A 24,956-nucleotide genomic window follows, 5' to 3' on the forward strand; every position below is an offset into this window, starting at 1 on the left:
CGCCTTCCGTGGGGCCCAGGAGGAGGCCCTTTTGGAGTACAACAGTCGGGGCGTCCATGCCCGGTAGAGCCCACTGCATCAGGACTCATTCCCCTATGCATTTCAATGATCACGGGGCACCGTTTCTCCAGAAGCCGCATCCGAGAGCCCAGCCCAGCAGAAGGGAAAGCTGCTGTGCTAGTGCTCTGGCTGGCTGGTCTCTCACGCATGCGCGAAAGGCTTCCAATCCTTTACCCAACCCTGCCCCAGATGGGCCCGCCCCTTGGGTGACGCCCCGCCCTTTCTTGGTTACCCTCCCCAGGCCTTCCTAGCAAGGAGCGGCGCTCGCTCTTTCTTTAGGGGGCTTGGCCTGCAGAAGGCGGGACCCTGCCTGCCTTGGTCTTTGATTGGTCCAGCCCTCTCCAGAGCTGCTTCGAGATTGGTCGGCTCGTGTTCCTCTCCCCTCCCTTCCCGAGGCTTCCGCTTCCTGTTCTGACGGACGCTCCGGCAGTAACAATGATCGGGGACATCCTGCTGTTTGGGTAATTATGGGGACCAGAGGATGGGACCTGAGGGCCCGACAGGGTGGGGGCGGTCCAGGTAACCGCATTCTCCCTCTGCAGGACGCTGTTGATGAACGCCGGGGCGGTGCTCAACTTTAAGCTGTGAGTAGGCCGCGTTGGACCGTGGCTCCATCCGGGGGACCCGTAGCCCCGCCTTCGCGAGCGTGAGCACGCCCTACGCCGCCGGCCCCGCCCCCAGGCCCCAGCCCCAAGTTCCGCCTCCAACCGCGTCCATCCTTTTGTGACTCTCCGCGCCGCCGAGATTTGAACTCCGGACTCTCAGTTCCCCCGGCATCCCTCTGCTCGCACCCATGAGAGCCTCAGACCCATCCCCCGAGAATCTCTTAGCCCTAATCTGTACCCGAAGCCCCGCACCTGGTTCCCTCGAACCACTCCACCCCGTCGGTGGCTGCAGGCATGGCTGTGATTGGCTGGGCAAGGGGTGGCCCAGGGAACATCACTGAACCGCTCAAAAGAGGTCACACAGCAAGCCAACGGTAGGGCTAGAGCTCCCCTCTGAGCTGGGGATCAGGGCCCGGGGACTAAGTGGTCTATTTGTCCTATTGAAAGTGGTCGCTGTCTGCTTCTCTTTGTAGGAAAAAGAAGGACACGCAAGGCTTTGGGGAGGAGTCGAGGGAGCCCAGCACAGGTAAGGCCTCCTTTCTGTACTCTGGAATTGGTACATTTCAGAGAGGACAGTTCTTTTTCACCGGTTTTCTTTGGGGGGGGGGTGGGGTGTGTGTGTGTGTGTGTGTGTGTGTGTGTGTGTGTGTGTGTGTTTCCTTCTACCCACCTCTGTCATCCACTGCTTTCCCCTACCAGACCTCTATCTAGCTCTCACACTTGACCTTAAGCTCCAGAGAAGAGGCTCCAGCTTGTTTTGGCTCATCTGTGTCCTTGCAGTTCAGCATTCCAGCATGAATGAATGAATGAGTGAATGAACAGCCTATTGTTTCCAGAATGCTGTAGACCTGTTTGTTTAATTTTCAATTAGATTAGCTTTCAAATAAATCAGGAGATGTCATATAAAGATTCAGATGTATGATTTTTCAAGAAAAATTGGAACATTCTACAACTTGGGGTTCAAGCGACCTTTTGACACCTGTTGAATAGGAGTTGAGAAGCAGGACCCCACTGAAGCCGGGCCTGTGGCCTCTACCTCATCCCAGCCCCCACCCCCTCATCTTTGTATCATTTCACATGACTGGCCCCTGGAGGCCCTAGAATGTATACTTCCTGCTAAATTGACACATATGACTATTTGGAGTCTAATGGGACCTGTACGTGACTATTGTATCCATTCATTCATTCGTTCACCAAATATTTATTGAACACTTATTATGTATCAGCCACTGTGCTAGATGCTGGGGACACAGCAGGGAACAAGACAGAAGTAATTCCTGCCTTTGGGTTGTACTCCTATGGTGTGGGACAAACAGTCCCTAAACAAGGGACAGACTGAAGAAAAAGATGTCGGGAGGATAGCAATGGGGTTGCTGCTCTGTCTGGGTTGTGTGGAGGGAAGGCCCTCTGAGGAGGTGGCATTGCGGCCAAGGTGGTGGGTGCTATGATGGAGCATTGTATGAGGACAATTGGAACCCAAAGGGGCAGCGAATCTGAAGGCAGTCTGACAGTTCCCCTTTATTGGGGGCCTGCTGGGTGGTGGCTGCCTTGTTAGGTACTTCCTATGGGTGTTTCACTCCACCTCCATTTCTAAAAGGTAAGGAGCATTTTCCCATTTTACAGATGAGGAAACTCAGGCTCAGAGATGTGGCTCAACTTGTTTGTGGCCACACAGCAAATCAGCGACAGCATTGGGATTTGAGCCTGGATTTTTCTGACTTCAGAGGTTGTCCTCTCAATCACTAGACTGTCCGTCTGTTCATTCATGCATTCGTTCAGCAGCTGTATATGTTGCTTACCCACTACGTGGAAGGCACTATTCCAGCCCCTGGGGCTGTGATCTATAGATCTGAGTTGGAGCTATGGTAGGTGGGAGATTGGCCATGTGGGCTCGAAAGTGGCGGGAGCATTGGTGACAAGGATAGTCAGAACGGTGGCTTCCCTCTGATTGGGGGCTCCCTGCTAGGCTCCTTCAAACTAGGACTCTGTGTTGGCGGTTGCCCCTGTAGATCATGCTCCTCTCCCTCCATCCTCTGCCTGGCTGACCCCTAATATCACACTGGCTTCATTTATTGAGAGTGTCCTATATATCAGGCACTGTGCTGCAATCTTCCCAGTCCCCCATCATCCCCATTTACACAGGAGGAAACTGGGGCATATGTAGGCCCAGGTCACCTGTGTGGAAGGTCAGTAAACTCCAGCCCACGTTTTTTTTGGCTGCGTTGGGTCTTCGTTGCTGTGCGCTGGCTTTCTCTAGTTACGGGAAGCCGGGACTCTTCTTCGTTGCAGTGTGGGAGCTTCTCATTGCAGTGGCTTCTGGGCTTTCTCCAGTTGCGGCAAGCGGGGGCCACTCTTCATCGCGGTGCGCAGGCCTCTCACTATTGTGGCCTCTCGTTGCAGAGCACAGGCTCCAGACGTGCAGGCTCAGTAGTTGTGGCTCACGGGCTTAGTTGCTCCGCGGCACGTGGGATCTTCCCAGACCAGGGCTCGAACCCATGTCCCCTGCATCGGCAGGCAGATTCTCAACCACTGTGCCACCAGGGAAGCCCCTTTTTTAAAAAATTAATTAATTTATGGCTACGTTGGGTCTTCGTTACTGCACACGGGCAGCAGGGGTGGGTACTCTTCGTTGCAGTGTGCAGGCTTCTCATTGTGGTGGCTTCTCTTGTTGCAGAACACGGGCTCTAGGTGCGTGGGCTCAGTAGTTGTGGTTCGCGGGCTCTAGAGTGCAGCCTCAGTATTTGTGGCGCACGGGCTCAGTTGCTCCACGGCATGTGGGGTCTTCCCCAACCAGCGCACGAACCCGTGTCCCCTGCATTGGCAGGCGGATTCTTAACCACTGTGCCACCAGGGAAGTCCCTCTGGAGTCTTAATGTACCAAATTCCCTCTTCTTGGAGTGGTTTCTGTTCCTTGGCATCAGAGGGGACTAGAGTTAGTCGTCACCAAAGCAGAACTCCCATTTTACTTGCCTGAATTAGTATGCTTTTTCAGTTGTAAACACTGAAAACCAGCTCAAAGTGGTTAAAGCAAATTGAAACGTCAAAGGATAGAATGGTCCTTGGGCACATGTGGACTCAGGGCTTAAACTGGCTCTCCAGCTTGTGACCCTCCCCAGCTCTCTTTTCCTCCTGGGTTGGTTTTACTATCAGGCTGGCTTGTGTTGACAAAGATGACCCTAGAGCAGGGCTTGGCACAATTTTCTGTAGAAGGCCAGATCATAAATAGTTTAGGCTTTGTGGGCCATAGAGTCTCTGGTGCAACAGTTCACCTCTGTAAATTGAAAGTAGTCATGGATAATATGTAAATGAGTGGGCATAGCTGTATTTTAATAAAACTTTATGGCTGTTGAAATTTGAGTTTCATTTAATTTTTGTGGCTCACAAAATACTTTGTTGTTTTTTTTAACCATTAAAAAGTATAAAAAACATTCTTCACTCATGGGCTATACAGAAGTAGGTGGCAGAGGCCAGCTTTGGCCTACAGGCCATGGTTTGCACCCTGCCTTAGAGGACTGGGCTTACATCTTTGCAGTCCAGCTAGCCTGGCGGAAAGCAAGTTCCTCTTTCCCGGTAGTTCGCGCAAAAGTCCCAGGGCTGGCTCTCATTGGACAGACTGGGGTCACGTGCCCTTCCCTGAGCCAATCAGAGGCTGAGTGCTTGGTTCTCTCAGGGGGTTGGTCAGTGGCAGCTATAGCCTGAGTGCTCAGGGCTGGGGAACAGAGGCGGCCCAAATGAAAAGCCATGCTGCCATTGAAACATGGGGGCAGTGGGTGTGGGGTAGGCAGAAGCACACTGCAGCCGTGACAACAGAAATGTTAGCACTGCTTGTGAAAATGCTTTCTGACTTTCCAGGTGACAACATCCGGGAGTTCTTGCTGAGCCTCAGATATTTTCGAATCTTCATCGCCCTATGGAATGTCTTCATGATGTTCTGCATGATCGTGTAAGTCCAGCCTGCCTCTCTCCTTCATTGTCATTATCCTCAGGGTCGTTCTCCAGAATGACCCTCTGATGGTCGTTTTTTGTCCTCCCAGTCTGCACTTTTGTGTAATGCTTTCTGCTTTCAAAGTAAGAACTCTCCACACTAGAGAGGTAACTGGGGTCTGTAGGAATTAAACTATGTCACTGCAGTCCAGGCTGGAGCTTCGATTGGAACATGGCGTTCTTCAAGTCCTGGCTGTGCCTGGTGCCTCAGCAGAGGCTGCCAAGAGATGCCTTCCCCTGAGCCCATGGCTCCATCACCTCTCGCCAGCTCTGTTGATTGTGCTTGGCCTATACTTGGCGTTGGCCAAAGTGGAAAATACGTCTTGAAAGGCCAGCGTGCTGCCGGGTCTTGCTCCCAGCCTGCTGGAAGCCAGCAGAAGTGTATTCAGGCTTTATTTCTGTTTTTTATGCCTATTTTATTTTCTCATTAGGCTAAAAAAATCCAACTGGATTGGTTTTGCTTTCAGTGTCAGGACCATGCTGTTAGTGAATTATGAGACTCATAGTAAACAGACTTGGAAAAAAACAAGGAGAATCTGGGGTTCTGGGCCAGGCTGTGCCCATCTCCATGTGCTTGCCCTAAAGAGGAAGAGAGTGAAAAGTTGGCTGTCTTGAGTCATTGAGATGCTGAATTTGGGGTTGCTGTGCAGTCCTTGTGCCAGCCCAGTGGCTGTTTGAGGGTACGATTCCAGGACTTAGGAGATCAGGGGAGGAGGGGTTTCTGTGCTGCTGGAGAGTATTTTAGAGCCCGGAATGAGGGCTGTAATGTATGCCCAGAGAGGCCCTTTTTGGGAGCTCAGATGAGGCCTGCCTAGGTACAGAGAGGGCTCATGAAGAGATCAAGGAGTTTGCAGAAGAGTGTACGAAGTATAACTAGCTCTCACGGGAAGTAGAAGTGTTGGGGGGCTCCTCCAGCCTTTGTCTCTCTAGATTCCCACCTATCCATTCATTCATTTATTTATTCAAAACTGTCTTTTGAGGGCTGTGCTCTGGGATTACAGTTGAGACCAAAACAGCCATAGTCCCTGCCTTCAGCGAATGCACAGAATAACAGGGATGTCAAATAAGCAAATAGGGGGAAAAATCAGTTGTGAGGTGGAGAATTGGAAGGGGGCTCCCAGTTTAGGAGGGTCAGGGAGAGGTTCTCTGAGAAGATGCCATTCAAATCAAGACCTACAGAACGAGAGGAAAGCCTGCCATTTGCAGAGCTGGAGAGAGGCACAGTAGCACCAGAAGCAGCATTGGCAGAGGTCCTGGGGCAGAGAAGAACTCGGTGTGTTTTCATCATTTTATTCTTTTCTGTCCGTTGGCTTCATCGTCCTCTCTCACCTGACTAGCTACTTTTACTGCTCTACCTGCTGGCCTGTGACAAGGATGGTAGCCTCAGGCTTTGTGACCTCCCAGCTCAGCCCAAGGCTAGCTTAGCCAGTAGCCCAGTGTCCTGATTTTGATTTCTGGGAGTATCTAGGTGTCACCCAGATCTACTTGGATTGGGGGTTCCTGCTTCCAGCCACTTAGGTCAGGGGGTCAGCAAACCACAGCCCATGGGCCATATCTACCCTCTGCCTATTTTCATGAATGAAGTTTTCATGAATGGAGCCCATGTCTGTCACTGCTTTTGCACTACAATGGCAAGGTTGGACCATTTTGACAGGCTTACAAAGCCTGAACTACTTACTGTGTGGCTTTTTACAGCTCCCTGACCTAGGCCAGCTCTTTCAGCACATGCCGTGAGTGAGGGAAGCTTTTCTCCAGAAAGGGCTCTGTCAGGGAGGCAGTGACTGGCTTTTTCAGGATATCAAAAACTGGAAATCATCTAAGTCTCCAAGAACAGGAGAAGAGTCAGGTAACTCGAAGGACACCGATACGACCAACTGACACAACACCATCATTGATAATGTGCCTGAAGGTTCTGTCTACACAGGAGAATGGTTTGAAAGTAAAGAAGGTCGGGTGTCACCTGTATGCACACTCTGGTGTCAGTTGTGACTTGCACGCAGTAAACATTGAATAAATGCTGAGTGGGTGTGTGAGGGAAATAACTTCCAGTGAGAGAGTTGGAAGGATCTACTCCAGACTGTCCACGGAGGTGACCGTGCTGTGACTGCTGAGGAAGTTAGTGGGCTCAAGGGATAGTTTGCTATTCCCTGTACTAATTTCTGTATTGTTGGAGCTGAGCTCAATTGGAAATTTTAAAAAGTCATGAAAAACTTGAAATACAGGGAGAAAGGTGTCTGAACGTTTAGAGACCAAGGGCACTGATATCTGTGACTTTGAAACTTGAAAAATAAGGTAGATGGATCAATGGATAGATACACAGTAAAGCAAAGCATTAATTGCAGGTGGTGTGTATGTGGGTGTTTGCTGAACTGTTATAACTCTTCTGTATATTGAAATCTTCATTAAAAAAGTATGGGCGGGGAGAAGATAGGGAGAAAATGAGAGTGTCAAACCATGGAAAAGGGTTTTAATAAGTAAAAAGTGGAAGTCAGTCTTCACAATTCAGTATTTTGTAGTATTTTCATATGGTTGTGCAACCATCACTACTCTCTAATTCTAGAATATTTTCATCCCCCTCAAAGGGAAACCCAGTACCCATTAAGCATTTCCTTCCCATTCCTCCCTCCCCCAGCCTTGGGCAACCATTGATCTCCTTTCTGTCTCTATGGATTTGCCTATTCTGGGTATTTCATGTTGATGGAATCATACAGTATATGGCTTTTTGTGTCTGGCCTCCTTCATTCAGCATAATGTCTTCTAGACTCTTCCATATTGTAATGTTTATCAGTATTTCATTCCTTTCTGTGGCTGAATAATAGTCCATTGTATGGATATGCCACAGTTTGTTTATCTGCTCATCAGTTGATGGATATTTGCAGTGTTTCCATTTTGAATAATGCTGATATAAACACCTGTGGACAAGTTTTTGTGCAGACTTAAGTTTTCAGTTCTCTGGTATATAACCAGGAGTGGAATTGCTGGGTCATATGGTAACTATATTTATCCTTTCGAGGAACTGCCAGACTATTTTCCAAAGTAGCTGCAGCAATTTTCATTCCCATCAGCAGGGTATGAGGGGTCTAGTTTCCCGACATCCTTGCCAATACTTGCTATTGTCAGTTTTTTTGATTATAGCCATCGTAGTGGATGTGAAGTTTGATTTGCATTTCCCCAATGGTTAATGACATTGAGCTTTCATGTGTTCATTGGCCATTTGTATATCTTCTTTGGTGAAATGTCTTCAGATCCTTTGCCCATTTTTTAGTTAGGTTATTACTGAATTGTAGTTCTTTTTATGTTCTGGATACCAGTCCCTTATCAGATATATGATTTGCAAGTATTTCCTCCTATTTGGTGGATTGTCTTTTCAGTTTTTTTTTTTTTTTTTGCGGTACACGGGCCTCTCACCGCTGTGGCCTCTCCCGTCAGGGAGCATAGGCCCTGGACGCGCAGGCTCAGCAGCCATGGCTCACGGGCCCAGCCTCTCCGCGGCATGCGGGATCCTCCCGGACCGGGGCACGAACCCATGTCCCCTGCATCGGCCGGCGGACCCTCAACCACTGCGCCACCAGGGAAGCCCATCTTTTCAGTTTTTTGATGGTGTCATTTGAAGTGCAAAATTCTACAATTTTGATTAAGTCCGATGTATCTCTTTCTTTTGTTGCTTGTTCTTTTTGTTATAGCTAAGAAGTCATTGCCTAACCCAAGATTATAAGGATTTACACCTAAGTTTTCTTCTAAAAGTTTTATAGTTTTAATAGTAGGTCTGTGATCCACTTTGAGTTAATTTTCATATATGGTGTGAGGTAGGGATCCAACTTCATTCTTTTGCATGTGGTGACCCAGTTGTTCCTGCCCCATCTGTTATTTTTTCAAATAACCTCTTTATTTTGGAAAGAATTTAGATGTATAGAAATGTTGCAAGGGTAACCCAGAGAGTTCCCATATACAATTGAGCCTTGAACAACATGGGGGTTAGGGGTGCCGACCCACCTCACAGTCGAAAATCTGAGTAATAATCATTTGTTTACTCAAAGGTCTTTTTATTTATGAAAGTCACCATTGACTTGCAGTGATAGAGAATGGGCTAAAATAAAATGTTACAGATTCATACCAAGTAGATACTTTTTAAAAGAGTTACTTTTTTTTTTTTTTTTTTTTTTTTTTTTTTTTTGCGGTATGCGGGCCTCTCACTGTTGTGGCCTCTCCCGTTGCGGAGCACAGGCTCCGGACGCGCAGGCCCAGCGGCCATGGCTCACGGGCCCAGCCGCTCCGCGGCATATGGGATCCTCCCAGACCGGGGCACGAACCCGTATCCCCTGCATCGGCAGGCGGACTCTCAACCACTGCGCCACCAGGGAGGCCCAAGAGTTACTTTTTTTTTTAAGTGTACAGTTTGGCAGTGGTAAGTGTGTTCACATTGTTGTGTAACAGAGAGTTACTTACAAAATCAGAAAATGATGTAAAATAATCTTAGTGATAGTCACCAGAAAATATTTCCTGAAAGTGTTTTCAAGGCAACTGCTTCCCATCCTCATGGATGTTTCTGCCCTCTGACTTTTCCAGGCTCTTTGGCTCCTGAGCTCCAGGTATAGAACCGGAAACACACCTTCTCAGAGTGTCTCTTGCTCCATTCCTGACGACATCAAGAATGTTTCTGACCAGAAAACCAGTGACCTTCCCAGAAAGTCCAAGCTTGTGGTGGGTGGAAAAAATGTTCGCCAAGATGAACACAGTTTCCCAGCCACATCACTGTTTTCTTTTCAAAGATATTTTCACTTTGATCTCTGCCTTGAAATGCTGTCTACTTAAGAGTTTGAAGAGTGTTTATGTGAGGGGCCGTGGTATCTAGATTGTTTAATCAGATCAGAATCCCTCTTCTACCAAACTTTCACTGGAAACCCATTTCTGGGTATTTCTTGGTTTATTGTTAATAACCATCCTTTTTTGGTTCAAATTATACAGATTTTTAAAAATCTTTTGTATCCAGGGATCTGAAGCAGAAAGGTTGGCTTTTAAGTTTGATGCAGCCTCTTATTGGACTGCATTTGTGAGGAGTGAACGAGTTCATTGTTGTTGGGTCTGTGTCCAAATTCCTTCCCCATCCCAATGGGCTCTGCTTGGCCACTGCATGCTGCTGAGGTTGTCCCCAGGACTTGAAGGGTGAAGTGTCATGGGTTCCTGGGGAAGAGAGGTGCAGAGCAGTTGGCAGGGTGGATGGGGGTTTTATGAGAAACTTTGCCTTGCCTTGAAGCCCTCTATTAAAGTAACTTTTGGGGCCATTAATTGTATAGTTTTTAGAATGAGAGTGATTTATGTGGTGATATTGGGACCCAGTTCTGAAAGCTTGGGTTTTGGGGTCTGTTTTTCAAGTGGATGATTTCAAGGTTGAAAAACAAGCCTCATTGGAGGAAATACAGCATTTTGCATAGAAGCTTCTTTGAAAGGGAGTCCTGGTTTAATCGCCAACATGACACTTGGGTGGTCAGTGCCTGGATCCTACAGGTGTTTGATTTGTTTGTTGTGGTTTTGAAATCCTAACTTGCAGGTAACCTGGTGGGAGGAAAAAATAAATATGCAGGCTCTTAGAACTAAAGATTATTGAAAATAAAGCTCATTTCTAAAAAGGACCTTTTGTTTATACATTTTTTAACCAAGAAGTCCTTTGTAAATTTTTTTTATTTTTGATACTTTCATTGGTTTTTTTTTTAAATTATTGAATATAGTTGATTTAAAATGTTGTGTTAATTTCTGCTGTAGAAGTTGACTTTCAATTTGAGTTGTTTCAAATTACACTGTGGGAAACACCTAGGATTCATTTATTGTGGAGGCTGTCAAAAAGTCAGAAAAGAGGCAACGTTAGATACTCCTTTTCAGTTTTTGTTCAATAAATGTTGGGCAGGAATTGGGCAAATACGATTTTGACGGGCTGCACCTGGAAGAATCAAACGAGTTAGTGATAATGGTGGGATTTTGCTAGGCCAGGGTCAAGTCCACTTGTCCTGCTGCTCAGCTAATTCATTCTACTTCATAGCTTCTGTAATTTATTCCCTTGTCAAATCTGGGCCGAGTATCACCCCGTGGTTTGTACGTAGCAGGGAACAGGGCTGCTGAATCGAGCTTCGCGCAGGCCGGTGTTCTTGTCAGCAGGAACGGACGTGCCAAGATCTTGGCTGGTCAGTCCTCAAGCCATGTGAATGATGTGAGGAAACCTCCCTGCCTTATTCAGACCGGTGCTGAGGTTTCAGTGAGGTGAGGCATTTGTGTGTCGTGGGGATGAATCGAGCTCGGAGAAGAGAATGCGGTCATTGAGATTTTGTTTCAATAGTTATATTTTTCGCCGGAGAACTATTTTCTCATTGTTCATTTCTTATAAGCAGTGGAGCTGTGGGGGATGCACATCAAAGGCTGTTGTACATTTTTAAAGTGGCAACTCATGGGTGTGTATCTTTAGGAGGCTTTTCAAGAACCCACGCTGGCACCAAAGGTTACCCAAGTTTGAATTTTGAGTGCGGAGGGTCCCACAGCTTGTAAGTGCTCATGTTCTGGGTCAGTTAGATGTGGGTTCAAATCCCATCTCTGCTTCTTGCTCATGGGGCCTTGGCTGGTTATTTCTCCTCTCTAAGCCTCAGTTTCCACATCTTTAAAATGGGCCTGAAAGTCAAACCTACTGGTGTTATTAAAAGGTTCAGTGAACTTGAAGGTGAGCCAGGTGCTTGACTGGTTGGTGCCCAGTAAGCACTCAGTACCTATGGGTGTCCTCACTGCCTGAATTGTCTCTCTTCTTGCCTACATTCATTCAGGCAGTCCACACACAGACTGTTAAAGGAGCAATCACATCATTTAAAAAAATTGGAAACAATTTCCACCATGGAAAACCTTTTCCTGTCTTCCCATTCCTTTTCTAGCATTTTTCTTATACATATTGGTATATTCGACATAGTTCCAACAGTGGTAAGGCAATTTGGGTTCTGCTGTTTTGTTTTGTTTTGTTTAAGTTAAAATATAGTTGATTTACAATGTTTCAGGTGTACAGCAAAGTGATTCTGTTATACATATGTGTATATATATATATATATATATATATATGTATATATTCTTTTTCCTATTCTTTTCCATTATAGGTTATTACAAGGTGTTGAATGTAGTTCCCTGTGCTATACAGTAGATCCTTGTTGTTTATCTGTTTTATGTATAGTAGTGTGTATCTGTTAATCCCAAACTCTTAATTTATTCTTTTCCCCTTTGGTAACCATAATTTTTTTTTCCATGTCTGTGAGTCTCTGCTGTTTTCATTTTGACATCATTTCCTTCATATTTTCTGGGCTGCCAGAGAGGCTTCATGGGTCTCATTTTTAACTATCGTGCAGCATCAATAAATCTCTTTTGAACCTTGGCCCTCTCATATGTACTTTGAACTTGTACTTTATCCACTGTTATAAATGCCACTGCGGTCACCATTGTTGTGACCTTTGCTGGCTTCCCTCACTGGTACTTCCCAGAGTACCCGGGAAGGCTACATCGTCATGTACTACCACTGTAGCTTTAGTGGCTTTTGTTTGTTTTATTTTGTTTTAAAGTTTCTTACTACCAATGCATGTTCATTGTAGAAAAATTATGAAGTCCAGCTTTGCTGTAAGGGAAAAAATCAGCCGTAATCACTTTTCCCCAGAGAGCATCACTCTGGGTACACATTCCTCTGGCTCTTTCTCTATGCATGTGCACTGGGTATGGTAGATACCTTTTCTCTATCCAGATGGTATCTTTGTTCTTCTGGCCTGCTTTTCTCACCTGATAATATGAGCACATTTCTGTATTTTTACCATTCTTAATAATTGCAAATAAGCCATTGTAAGGACATACCATAATTATTTTAACTAGTCCCCAGCTGATGGAGACTTGAGTTGTCTCTAGTGTTTGTCTATTATAAATAACACAGCAGTGAACATCTCAGTGTATCATCCCTAATGGCTTTTTGGGGTCACTTTAAAAAAGAGAGCCATATGCAATATCTTGTAATAACCTATAATGGAAAGGAATCTGAAAAATCTATATATAGTATGTATTTATGTATTACTGAATCACTTTGTGGTACACTTGAAACTAACACAACATTGTAAATTATATTTCGAAAAAACTGATATAAAAAAACAGTCCATCTTAAAAAAAAGGATGGTAAAATGACTAAACTTATTAAAGAAACTTGCATTTAAAAAAAAAAAGAGAAATCCATGTTGACAGCTTTAGGCTAAGAACCCTCCGCCCCCAAAAACACATCTTTGACAACTTACTTCTTTGTCTTTATTTACTTAATGTTCATTCGTTCCTATACATGTATGTTTATGCATACATACATACATACGTACATACATCTCAAAGACCTTGGTTCTAAGTCCCTATCATCTCTGACTGGGAGGATGTCCCGGCCACTTAAGCAGATTAATTTTGCTTAATCTGTAAGGATGAGGTTTTCAGCTCCACCCAGATAACTGTTTCTTTATGTAAGCAACAGCAGTTGACATCACACCAGCTGGCTTTCCACCTTGGCCTTGGTAGTTAAGGATCTTAACCACCATCTAAGTAATAAATGCCCACTATTGCTCATCCTGGAGAGTGTTACATAGAGTTGCTGCCAAGGTGAGAAGCCGCACGTGGAGAACAAAAAGAAGGTAGAAATTTGCAGCACAAGCCCTGGATGCAAACTTTGGGGTTCATATTGGATATATCCCCTTTTGCTTAGTCCACACTTGCCATGTTGAGGAGTGAACCCCGTCTCCTTTCTCTAGGTTTCTCGTTGCACTTCAGTTCCAGATGCTCTAGAGCAGAACTCAGAAACTATGGCCTGCCAGCCAAGTCTGGCCCACTGCTTGTTTTATTGGTACCCAGCCACACCCCTTTGGGTATGTGCTCTGTATGGTTGCTTTGGCTGCTTTCCTGCTACCGTGGTAAGAGTCGCGACAGAGACCGGCCCACATAGCTGAAAGTACTGGCAGTCTGGCCCATTTACAGAACAAATTCGTCGACCCCTGAGCGAAGGGATGATGGAGAGTCTCAAGGTGCCCCTCCCTCCCGAAGCCACTCAGGTGAAATAGTCTGCATGCCTTGTGGTCTGTATTTTAATAAAGACATGTACAAACTTGCTGAAAATGGAGCTGGCCATTTTCAAGTGATGTGGTTAAGAGCAAACCCAATTTTACTTCTTTGGATAGTTAAGGGAGAAATCTCTCCAGGCTCCCTGGGATTCCTCTTAAGTAGCAGGGAGAGATGTGATAATGAGATTGGCTCTCCTTTGAAGTGGTTAGATTAGAAAAGTCAACGAGGCATTTCCTTTTCGTGTCAACCATTTTTATTATCTCCTTTTTAACCAAATTTGAGATGATGAAATACTTGACAAACCATCAGGAAAACCTGATGTTTTCCCGCATTGATAAAAGACGAGTGCTGTTTGTGTATAAAGCAAAAGGCATGCTATTGGGCTTCCCTGGTGGCGCAGTGGTTGAGAGTCCGCCTGCCGATGCAGGGGACGCAGGTTCGTGCCCCGGTCCGGGAGGATCCCACATGCCGCCGAGCGGCTGGGCCCGTGATCCGTGGCCGCTGAGCCTGCGCGTCCGGAGCCTGTGCTCCGCAACGGGAGAGGCCACGACAGTGAGAGGCCCACGTACCGCAAAAAAAAAAAAAAGGCATGCTATTAAAAAAAAAAAGATGTAAATTCTACTTGGGGGTTTGTTTTCACCATTCCCTTGATTTTCATTATGCAGAGGAAGGCACTTTATCCCCTTCAAGGCCCTTTCTGGCACTTGAGAGTTCCTAGAAATTAGTTTGGTAATAACAGGTGTTCCTGGATAAGAAATTGGGCAAAGGGATCTGTAGCAAATTGGAAATTCAAAGTCCACATTTTTCAGTAAGAAAACGGCAAGGGCTCATCATCATCTGGCCCTGTGGCTTTCTTTTTGGCCAGTTGGGTAGTTTTGGATTAGACCAGGGGTTAGCAAGCTGCTGCCCACATCTGGCTCCCCGCCTGTCTTTTTACTGCCCACCACGTGTCTCTTCATGGCCCGGAAGGCAGAATGGTATGTTTTTAAATGGTTGAAAAACAAATCAAGATGAAAATGGAAGGAAATTCACGTTTCTTTGTCTATACAGTTTTATAGGAACTCTGTCACACCCATTTGTTTGTGTATCGTCAGTGGCTGCTTTCAAGCTGCAAGAACAGACTTGAGTCCTTGGGACAGAGACCATCTCACCCACAAAACTGTGAACATATTGACTGGCTGACTTTTCATGGAAAGATTGCCAACCCCTGGACTAGACAATTTAAAAAAAAAAGACATCTTATGGGTGGATCATATTCATCTGTGTTTATTTTGTATTACTGTGGCTGTTAGTGGTAAATATGGGCCACAAGAATATATATATATATGTGTGTGTGTGTGTGTGTGTGTGTGTGTATGTATGTATGTATGTATATATATGTATGTATATATATATATACACACACATACATAGAGAGAGAGAGAGACTGCTTGGGGAGTTTGTAGAAGTTATTTTAGGGGGAGTAAAGCTTGGGTGCATCTAATTAGAGTTTATTATGTGAATCGGAAAAAAGTGGAAAAGAAGGTTGTGGCGGAAGGCAAGATGGAGGTCTGGCTCAGACCTGGGCTCTCTCACTTACAGTGTGACATGGGGCAGCATCTTGGCTTGTTTGTGCCTCCATATCCTTGTCTATGATACAGAGACAGCCTTGACATGTGTGTGTAACCTGCCTGATGTGGGGCAGGCACTCAAAAAGTGGTGGTCTTTTCATCAGGGTCAGTACATTTATTAAAAGACACTCTCAACAGGGTTTTGTGAGGCTTAAATTAGATGGTGTTTTAGTCTGCTCGGGCTGCCGTAACAAAATGTCACAGGCTGGGTGAAAACAAAAGACATTTCTTTTCTCATGGTTTCTGGAGGCTACAAGTCCAAAATCGGTGTCAGTAGGGTTGGTTCCTGGTGAGGCCTCTTTCCTCAGCTTGCAGATTACCACCTTCTTGCTGTGTCCTCACATGGCCTTTCCTCTGTGTGCATCCCTGGGATCGCTTTCCTTTTTTTTTTTTTTTTAATTTTTAAAATTTTGTTTTATTTATTTATTTTTGGCTACGTTGGGTCTTCGTTGCTGCGCACGGGCTTTTTCTAGTTGAGTGACAGCTACTCTTCGTTGTGGTGCACAGGCTTGTCATTGTGGTGGCTTCTCTTGTTGTGGACCACAGGCTCTAGGCATGCGGGCTTCAGTAGTTGTGGCACGCGGGCTCAGTAGTTGTGGCTCGTGGGCTCTAGAGTGCAGGCTCAGTAGTTGTGGCACACAGGCTTAGTTGTTCCACGGCATGTGGGATGTTCCTGGACCAGGGATTGAACCCGTGTCCCCTGCATTGGCAGGCAGATTCTCAACCACTGTGCCACCAGGGAAGCCCAGGGGTCTCTCTTCTTATAAGGACACCAGCCATATTGGATTAGGAGCCCACCCTTATGACCTCATTTAACCTTAGTTACCTCTTTAAAGGTTCTGTCTCCACATACAGTTGAATTGGGAGTTGCAGCTTCAACATATGAATTTGGAGGAGGGCACAGTTCAGTCCATAATAGATGGTCAAAGGTCTGGGCTGTAGTAGATATTCAATAGCTGTTAGTTTATCTACTTGGATAATAGTATGCTCTGAAGCATTAAAAATTAAAAAAACAAAAAACTCCATGTGGTCTAGGAAATCCGACCCTGAGAACTGCTAAGAATGGGCCTTGCCTCCTGTTGTTCATGGTCAGTTATTTGCGTGGAAGTGAATGGTGGCTTTCACCACAGTGTCTCAGACTCTGATGTCCCCATGAATCCCCTGGGGCTCGTGGCGAAGTGTGGATTCAACTTAGCAGGCTGGGGGCTCAGGCTGTGATTCTGTGTTTCTAACCAGCTCCCAGGGGAAGCCTGTGTAGCTGGTCTCTGGACCACACTCTTGAGTAGCAAGGGCCTCTGCTATCGGTTCAGTAGCCACTAGCCACCTGTGGCTATTTCAGTTTCCATCTCAATGAATTAAAATGAAAAACCCAGTCCCCCAGTCACAAGTAGCTACATTTCACATGTATTTCATGGCAGAAAGCTCTAATTGGGCAGCTCTGCATCTGAAAGAGAGGGTGGTAAGCTTTTTTAGTCAGGGGCCTGTATGAGTTTCCCTGTGGCTGCTGTGACAAATGGCCTTAGACTTCATGGCTTAAAACAATACATTTATTATCTTACAGTTCTGGAGGTCAGAAGTCCAAAACGGGTCTCAATGGGCTAAAATCAAGGTGTTGGCAGAGCTGGTTCCTTCTAGAGGCTGTAGGGGAGAATCCATATCCCTGCCTTTTCCAGCTTTTAGAGGCTGCCCGCATCCTTGGTTTGTGGTCCCTCAGCTCCGTTGTCCAAGCCAACAATGGCTGGTCCACTCTCTCTCATGATGCAATCTCTCTGATTCTGACACTTCTCCTTCCCTCTTGCCCACTTAAGACCCCTGTGGTTACACTGGGCCCACCAGGATAATTCAGGAACATCTCTCCATCTTAAGGTCAGCAGAGTAGCAACCTTCCTTCCATCTGCAACCTTAATTCTCCCTTGCCATCTAACACAATTTATTTACAGTTTCTGAGGATTAGGACGGGGCTATCTTTGGGGGCTGGGGCAGGGGGTGTTATTCTGCCAGACAGTAAATATTTTTGGCTTTGCAGACAACACCATCTCCAAACTACATGACTGGCATTTGCCACACGCAAAACCAAGCAAACACACAGGCCTGGCTGAGTGGTTTCTTTTCCTTTATTCGTCTTTAACCTTCTCATGGAAAATTTCACACACACACAAAAGTAGACCAGTGCAGAGATTTCCATCAGGGAGCGGTTTTTCAATCTTTTTTCATACTTTGCTCTACTTGACTAATTGTCTACACTTTGCAAATATCTACTACTCGTGTAATCAGGAAAGAAAAAAACCACAAAGAAGTAAACATCTGAGCATCCAGGAAACCTGAGGGAAACCAACACTGCATTTTGAGGTTAAAAAGGAAAAAGATGCAAATAGAGCTTCTAGAACCTCTGCCCTTTTCTGCACCTCCCTGAGCCTGGGAGGTAGGCAGAGCTCAGGATGTTCTCAGGGTAAGTGGGCTCTCGAATCGGATAGGCTTGCATGGGTCAGACCCTTTGAATAGAATCTGCTTGCTCATGTCTCCTGACCTCTCCTCCTGAAACTGCACTAAGATAAGATAATCTTGTCCAAGCCATTTGATACAATAATCCAGTTCTGCTTTAAGACAAGTAAACTCTAGTTGCCTGGATGGGGGATGGGTGGTTCCCATGTTTGACCACTTTGCATCAAAATTGTACTCTCACTTGGGAGTCTGTGGGCCTCAGTGACCCTGGAGAGCACATGGAAGGTTCAGGAAAGGCCAGAAGGAATATTGATAAATGGCTTGATCTTGTGCATGTGTGTTTGTGTGTGTGTTTCTGAGAAGTCCATTGGCCTTCTTTGGGGTTTGGGGTCTTTCATCGTGGCTTCCGTCTGCTTCCATCTGCTCCACCCTCATCACAGTCTCCTCATTTGGTTTTCAACATCAACCCCTTGGCCTTCGTCTGCTCTTTAGGGAAATGGCTTTACCTGATTTGGTTCATGTGTTTCCCTGTGAGTCTGGGAACCCCAAGCTCTGGACCATAGTCATCATCCTGCCCCCAATCCAGCCACATGACTTTGGCCAGGTCCTCTGAGGATCCAAGTCACCCAGTTGGAGAATTAGGTGACCAGTGTGACAGACAGAAGTGGAGAAAACCCACTTAGGGATGGTGAGAAATAAGGCTGAGCAGGAACATGGGCAACGCATGTGTATGGCGTGTATCAGTGTGTGACATGTGTGGTGTGTGACAAGAGGACCTCGAAAGGCCAAGGACTTAGGCAAGATGAACTAGGAGACTACTAACTTTTTAGAGCAGGGGACAAGGACATTCAAACCCTGTGTCAGAAAGAGCCACCTGGAGTAGAAAAGGCAAATCACGGATAAAAGCTATGATAAATTTATCGTTTATCCTGCAGTTCCTTCACTGAACTTCTTATTTTACTTCTGTAGACAAATAAAATAAAATAAAATAAAATAAAATAAAATAATTAACTAAAGAATTAGTAGAGTGACTGTTTCTTTGCTTCATGAGAGTAATTGAGAGAACATAAAACTGCAGTAAACAAAAGAATAGCTTCTGATCCAGTCTAACAAATGATTAGATCATTCCAATCGTGATTAGGTTATTTGAGCACTTCAAATAGATTACACACTATTTTAGCAAGATTTAAAAAAAAATTTATACAATTTTTAAAGGTTACTTCCATTTACAAAATTATTAGCTATCCTTGTAGCCTGTCTCACACCCAGTAGTTTGTACCACCCACTCCCTCACCCCTATATTGCCCGCACCCTCCACTGCTAACCATTAGTTTGTTCTCTATATCTGTGAGTCTTAGCAAGATTTTTGAGGTCTTCTTTTTAAAAAGAAATAAAGCAAAAAGAATAATTTTATGACTACAAACCAAAAAGACAGACAAAATTGATTTTATAATTTCCAAAGTATGTTACCTGGTCTGTCTTCTGAAGAATTAAATATAAATTGAAAAGAGATTGATACAAGCATTTCTAAAGCTCCTAGAAAAAGACTAGATGACAGTAGAAAAGTGGAAATAAAAGATTAATCTTTTATTTCCTTCGTGTGTGTTTGTGTGTGTGTTAAAATTATGTGTACTGTATTGTTTTTGTATATGATTATCCTTTACGCTGTACTAAAGGTTAGCATAATAAAGAAGATAATTAAAGCTTAAAAAAAAAAAAGAGCTGCCTGGATGTGTGCGTTCAGCAGATGAGAGAGAGAAATGGTCAGCAGGCAAGAAGATTGGGGCGGAGGAGGGAACACAGGAGACACATGGCAAACGACAAACATGAGGCAGCAGGGGTGCCAGAGCTGAGTAGTGGTAAAGACCAGAGAGCAAGGTTTGGAATCAAGAGAGATCCAGCCTGGAATCCCAGCTGCATTGTTGTAGGCTAAGTGGCTGTGGGCAAGTCTCCTCATTCTTCAGCCTCAGGCTCCTCCTCGTATGTCATTTGAGGATTACAGTAGCAACTGTGTGTCAGCTAGGGCTGTGTAACAAGTGACCCCAATACTAAGTGGCTTAAAACATCTATATTTAGTTACAGTTCAGTGGGCAGGAAATTGGACCAGCCTGGTGAGGCTGTCTCTGAGCTCCAAGGAGGCTTCTCAACTCATGTATCTTGGCATCTCAGCCCGGGTGGCCCAGCTGATGGGGTTAGACATGTGGGGCATAGCCTTCTGTGTCTCCTGGTTCCTTATTCTCCATGGAGGCCCCAGGCCACTCCCTCTTGCCACGTGCCCCTCCAGCATGGTCACCAGATTCTGACATGGCAGCTTGGTGCTCTCAGGACTGCGAAGGCAGATGGACACTGCCAGGCTACTGCCTCCTCTTGTTTTTAACAGTTTGATTGAGATATAATTCACATACAGGTCACCTATTGAAATTGGATGATTCAGTGGGTTTTGGTGTATTTACAGAGGCAACCATCACTACAGTCTAATTCCAGAACATTTTTATGACATCAGAAAGAAACCCCGCACCCATTAGCAACCACTGCAAATTCTCTCCCAGCCCTGGCAACCATCAATCTACTTTCTGTCTCTATGGATTTGCCTATTCTGGACATTTCATATAAATGTGATCATACAAGATGTGGTCTTTTGTGTCTGCCTTCTTTCATTCAGCATAATGTTTTCAAGGTTCATCCACATTGTGGCGTGTGTTGGCACTTCACTCCCTTTTATGGTTGAGTAATATTCCAGTGTATAGATGTACACTTCGTTTATCCAATCACCAGCTGATGGGTTTTTGGCCTTTGCACATTGCACCTATTAAGGATAGAGCTGCTATGGACATTTACCTGTACAAGTCTGTGTCAGTGTATGTTTTCAGTTTTCTTGGGGTGATTTGCAGGAGTGGAATTGCTGAGTTGTGTGGTAACTGCCAGGCCTTCTTAGAGGTTCAGTCTGGATCAGGCAGAGTGTGGCTTCTACCGCATCCTCTAGGGCAAAGTGAGTTGCAGACCCCACACAGAGTCAAGGGGAGGAGCTGATGCAAGCATCTGACTGTCCAGAGGGCTTCATCTGTGCCCTCGTGTGAAGCCCTCAGTGGAACTTGACACATAGTAGGTACTCAATATTACTCCCAGTTGTTATTCTCTTGATTACTAAAAATAATACAAAATTGGGGCCGTAGGGAAGACACAAACTGTTAGGACTTAGATTGACAACCATCATTCAGTCAGCCTGATAGCAAACCCATCTTCAGGATTTTGGAGATTATGATTATACTTCAAATTAGCAGTACCTCAGTCAGAAGGTGAGAATTAGAGGCTACTAGAGGTCAGAATAACACCAGCACTGGACGAGATCATCAGGAGGCATCACATATTCGTTCTAGAAAATGTGGAACTTCAGGCAAAAGTGTCAGAATAAAAATCACCTGTCAGAGATAAATGTTTTGGTTTCTTCCACTATTATTTTCTATGAATTATGTGCATAAGTATATATATTTTAATCCAACTAAAATTAAGATTGTAAGATATATAGTTTATATGTTGCGTTTTAGCATTTAATATTGGGAGCATTTTCCTGTATTATTCAATGCTGGTTTATAATGGCTAGATTAGCTAGCTAGCCAGCTCTATATTCTTTTATTTATTTCTGAAGTTTGATCTATAGTGACATACAGCTTGGTGAATTTCTACATGTTGCCTACATAAAACAAGACCACCACCCAAATGGAATTACAGAATCCTATGGTCCCTCCTAGTCCGTAACCATCCCATTTTCATGAACTGACTCCCAGTTTACTTATATACCCCCCGATTACTGGACACATAGGTGGCTTCCAGTCTTTTGCCCTTAGAAATGATGCTGCTGTGATCTTCCTTGTACAGACACATTTGTCTGCATCTGATTGCTTCCTCCAGATACATTTCTAGAAATTGTGAAATGCCGAGTCAGAGGGTGTCAATGTATGAAAACGCTCTCCGTTGAAATGCCTCCATGTCAGTCATATTTCTCTGTACTCCAGAATTCCCCTTTGTGCTTCTGCAACACTTTGCTTGGACAGTACAACTATGGTACTGTATTAATGAGCCCCTAACCTGTTTTCAGGTCTTGCCTTCAAAACTAGCTCCCCAGGAGCAGGCTTTGTGCATGTTTGTATCCCCACACTTGGAGACATGATAAAAATTGAGTTGTCTCACCTATCTTAGAAACCCTTCCTAAAAGCAGTGACATATCAGGGGCTATTCAGAACCAGTTGAAACTGGCTTCACTTTTGAACAGGACTTGCTGCAAAGCCACGCAGAACTCTGAAACCCATCTCTAGGTGCTTCTGAGATCATTGATATGGCTGAAGGAGTTAATACACGAGAGAGTGTTTTTTAAAAATTCCCACCAGACCGTTAAACTCAGAGCAAACATATGGGTCCAAGTCGGGTGGTGGATTTGCACACATTTTCCTGTTAAATCATTGGAGTCTTCACATACCTTATTGGGATAAGTCCAGTAACAACTTCTCCTTTAAGTTGCCCAACTCCAGGGGTTTATGTGCCTAAAGGGGCACAGCTGCATTTCTCTTCAGGTGTGTCTGCCCAAGTATGCCTGCTGTTGCTCCTCGCCACCACCTGCTGTCACTGTTGAACACTGGTCCGCTGCAGCTGTGGGAGCTGGCCTGCTCATGGCCTCCTGTTGTGATGCTCATGGCCTCCTATTTTGATGCTCATGGCCTCCTATTGTGATGTCCTTGCTTGTCCGGCTAGGAGGAGGAGTCCACTCCCAACCTGCCAAGTTTGGCTGAGGATGCTGAGCACTCAGGCCCCTGAAACTACCTTCCCTGACACTTCCCATGGCAAAGAGCAAGTCAGGGGGCAAGGGAGAGTCACTCCCTCTCCCTTCCTCTTTGGGGGCCACCTTGCTAAGAGGTGAGGCATTCCAAGCACAAAAGATCTTGTCCTCTCAGGACAGTGGGGCTGGTGCTCTCTATCTAAATAATTTTAGGGACATATTGCCAGGGAAGAACCATTATAGCAAGAGGGTTTACTTCGAGCCCCAACTTTCCCATTTCAAGTATCTCTTCCTCAAAGCAAAAAGTCTGCTAGGTGAACTGCATTATCTACCCTGGACCTAAGAGAACTGCTAACATTTTCAAGACTCCCATTTAGTGGCTATCTGATTTAATCTTTATAAGCACCCTTTGTATATATGTTAAATGTGGAATAAGACTACATATACTATATACAGAATATGTGTGTGCCCATGTGCATCCTCATGTGTATTTATATCTAATGAAGTACTTCATTTATTAAATATTTATTGAGCCCCCACTGTGTGCCAGATCTGTGGAACTGCATAAATACGTCTGGGTGTGTGCATACAGCTGCCATGTGTTTGGATGAGACATTCATTCACTTATTTCACATATATTTAATAAGCACTCCTTTATCTACTGGGGACACGGAATCAGTGCCCTTGTGGAGCTCACAGTCATCTTAATGTTTCTTCTTAGTTTAAAAAGAGCAGGTAAATGGAGTGCTTTCCAGATCTTTCTTAAGTAACCTGACCCATGGGAAACAAATTGCTTGTTTCCAAGTAGCCCTTGATTTAAAAAATAATATATTGTATGTCTGAGTCCGAAATTAAGGGAGGCAGGACCGGAATATACTTGGGGGAGTGCTTGTTTATTTTGCTTGTCTGAAGTGAGATAAAGAATATCTCCAAGTGGGCTGGTTTCCAACCGGGACGGTGTACACAAAGCACCTCATTCTAGGAGGGAGAGTGAGTAAATTAAAGAGAAGTCTTTTGCCGGTATTTATTGCCTCCTACAAGTGTGGTGTAAAACTTTTCACACGTGCAGAAGCAGGCAACCACAACCACGTGCGGAAGCCGCCGTTTTTGCAAATAAAAATGCTTCCCAGAAGCATGACAAATGCAAGACTAACAGGTGTAGCACAGAGCCAAGGCGCACATGTGGTTCTCATCAGCTGCCTCTGTTTTAAATCTAGGCCTTCCTGTAACAACGAAAAAAGTTATTTCTTCCGAGGCTGCGGCTAATAATCCACTCAGCCTGCCTTTCTACCCCTTCGCATACCGTATATTTAACAGAGCTTCCAGAGAGAGCGGAGACAGCAATGAAAGAAGGCAGTGAGGGGGCGGGGGGGGGGAAGCCCTTAGACTTGACATTTAACAATTCTGGGTTTGACCTATAACTCTGGGTGACCTTGGGCCTCAGTTTCCTCCTTTATAAAGGAGGTTCAGAGAATGAGGGCTTCAATTTTCCAGCATCTCCACGCAAAGCAGGGTAGAAGGGTCTTTTAAACCAGTGATTCCCAACAGGGGTCGGTTCTGCCAACCAGGGGACCTCTGGCAATGACAGGAGACATTTTTGGTTGTCCCCAGCGGGGAAAGGGTGCTACTGGCATCTAGTGGGTAGAAACCAGGGATGCTACTGAACATCCTGCAATGCACAGGACAGGTCCTACAACAGTGATCCGGCCCCAAATGTTACTGGTGCCCAGGTTGAGAAACCCTGGCGTGGACACAGGTTTGCAACGTTGGTGTCAGCTCATGGTTTGGGGCTTTCCCAGCTTAGGGTAGCGGCTCCTCCGTGAGGCACTTTGCAGTCTCATGCTTTTGGGATCCTGGCCCTCGGCGCTGCAGACCCCCGGCTCGCATCCACGCCCTCTGGAGGGGCGGGGGCGGCAGCGTTCCTCGGCTCCTCAGTTGACCCGCGCACGGAACTACAACGTGGACGTCTGCCTCCTGGCCCCCAGGAACGCAGAGAGGCTGAGAAGGACCCCCGGGCTCAGAAAACTTGGCAGCTCCTCCCACCCGCGACTCCCGTCACCTCCGTCAGAATGGGGAAAGTTTTTCTGCCCTAGGAGGGGTCCTTCCGCTGTCCTCCCCGCCCCCCTGCCCTCAGGCGGCCACCCAGAGCGCCCGGGTTCAAGGACTCGGCGCGTATCGACCGTTTCCGTCGGAAACCTCGGCCCCCGCCCAGCTTGGGTGGGGGCGGGGCCTCCAGGCGGTGGCCGTTGCCCTGCCCAACCGCCTCCCAACGGCCCCTTTGGCCGGGCGGGGACAATGCGCTTGCGCGCGCATGCGTAGATGGGAGGGGCGGGGCCCGCGTGTGGCCCCGCCCAAGTTTGGCGTCTTTGCCCGCCCCATCTCCCAACCTCC

At 45.8% G+C, this 24,956-nt stretch overlaps 1 protein-coding gene across 5 annotated transcripts; it reads left to right on the forward strand.

Annotated features, from left to right (window-relative positions):
• Nucleotides 1-430: 430 nt before the first annotated feature.
• On the forward strand, nucleotides 431-19,939 carry SMIM7 (small integral membrane protein 7; the record flags this gene model as incomplete). Of its 5 annotated transcripts, XR_014294131.1 has the most annotated exons (7): nucleotides 466-521; nucleotides 603-1,039; nucleotides 1,139-1,191; nucleotides 4,518-4,608; nucleotides 9,216-9,350; nucleotides 13,436-13,732; nucleotides 14,793-19,939. XR_014294131.1 is itself a non-coding variant. In XM_082621854.1 (5 exons), exons 1-5 carry the CDS (start codon nucleotides 496-498, stop codon nucleotides 9,229-9,231), a joined length of 228 nt encoding a protein of 75 aa, XP_082477980.1. In that variant the 5' UTR covers nucleotides 435-495. The 5 variants fall into 5 exon arrangements, 3 of the variants coding, with proteins under 3 accessions (XP_082477981.1, XP_082477980.1, XP_082477979.1); XR_014294132.1 differs by lacking the exon at nucleotides 13,436-13,732; XM_082621854.1 differs by lacking the exons at nucleotides 13,436-13,732; nucleotides 14,793-19,939 and having other exon boundaries at nucleotides 435-521; nucleotides 603-644; nucleotides 9,216-10,279.
• Between the last annotated feature and the right edge of the window lie 5,017 nt (nucleotides 19,940-24,956).

This window comes from Mesoplodon mirus (genome assembly GCF_964341445.2).
Source record: "Mesoplodon mirus genome assembly, chromosome: 5".
NCBI classification, from domain to species: Eukaryota; Metazoa; Chordata; class Mammalia; order Artiodactyla; family Ziphiidae; genus Mesoplodon; species Mesoplodon mirus.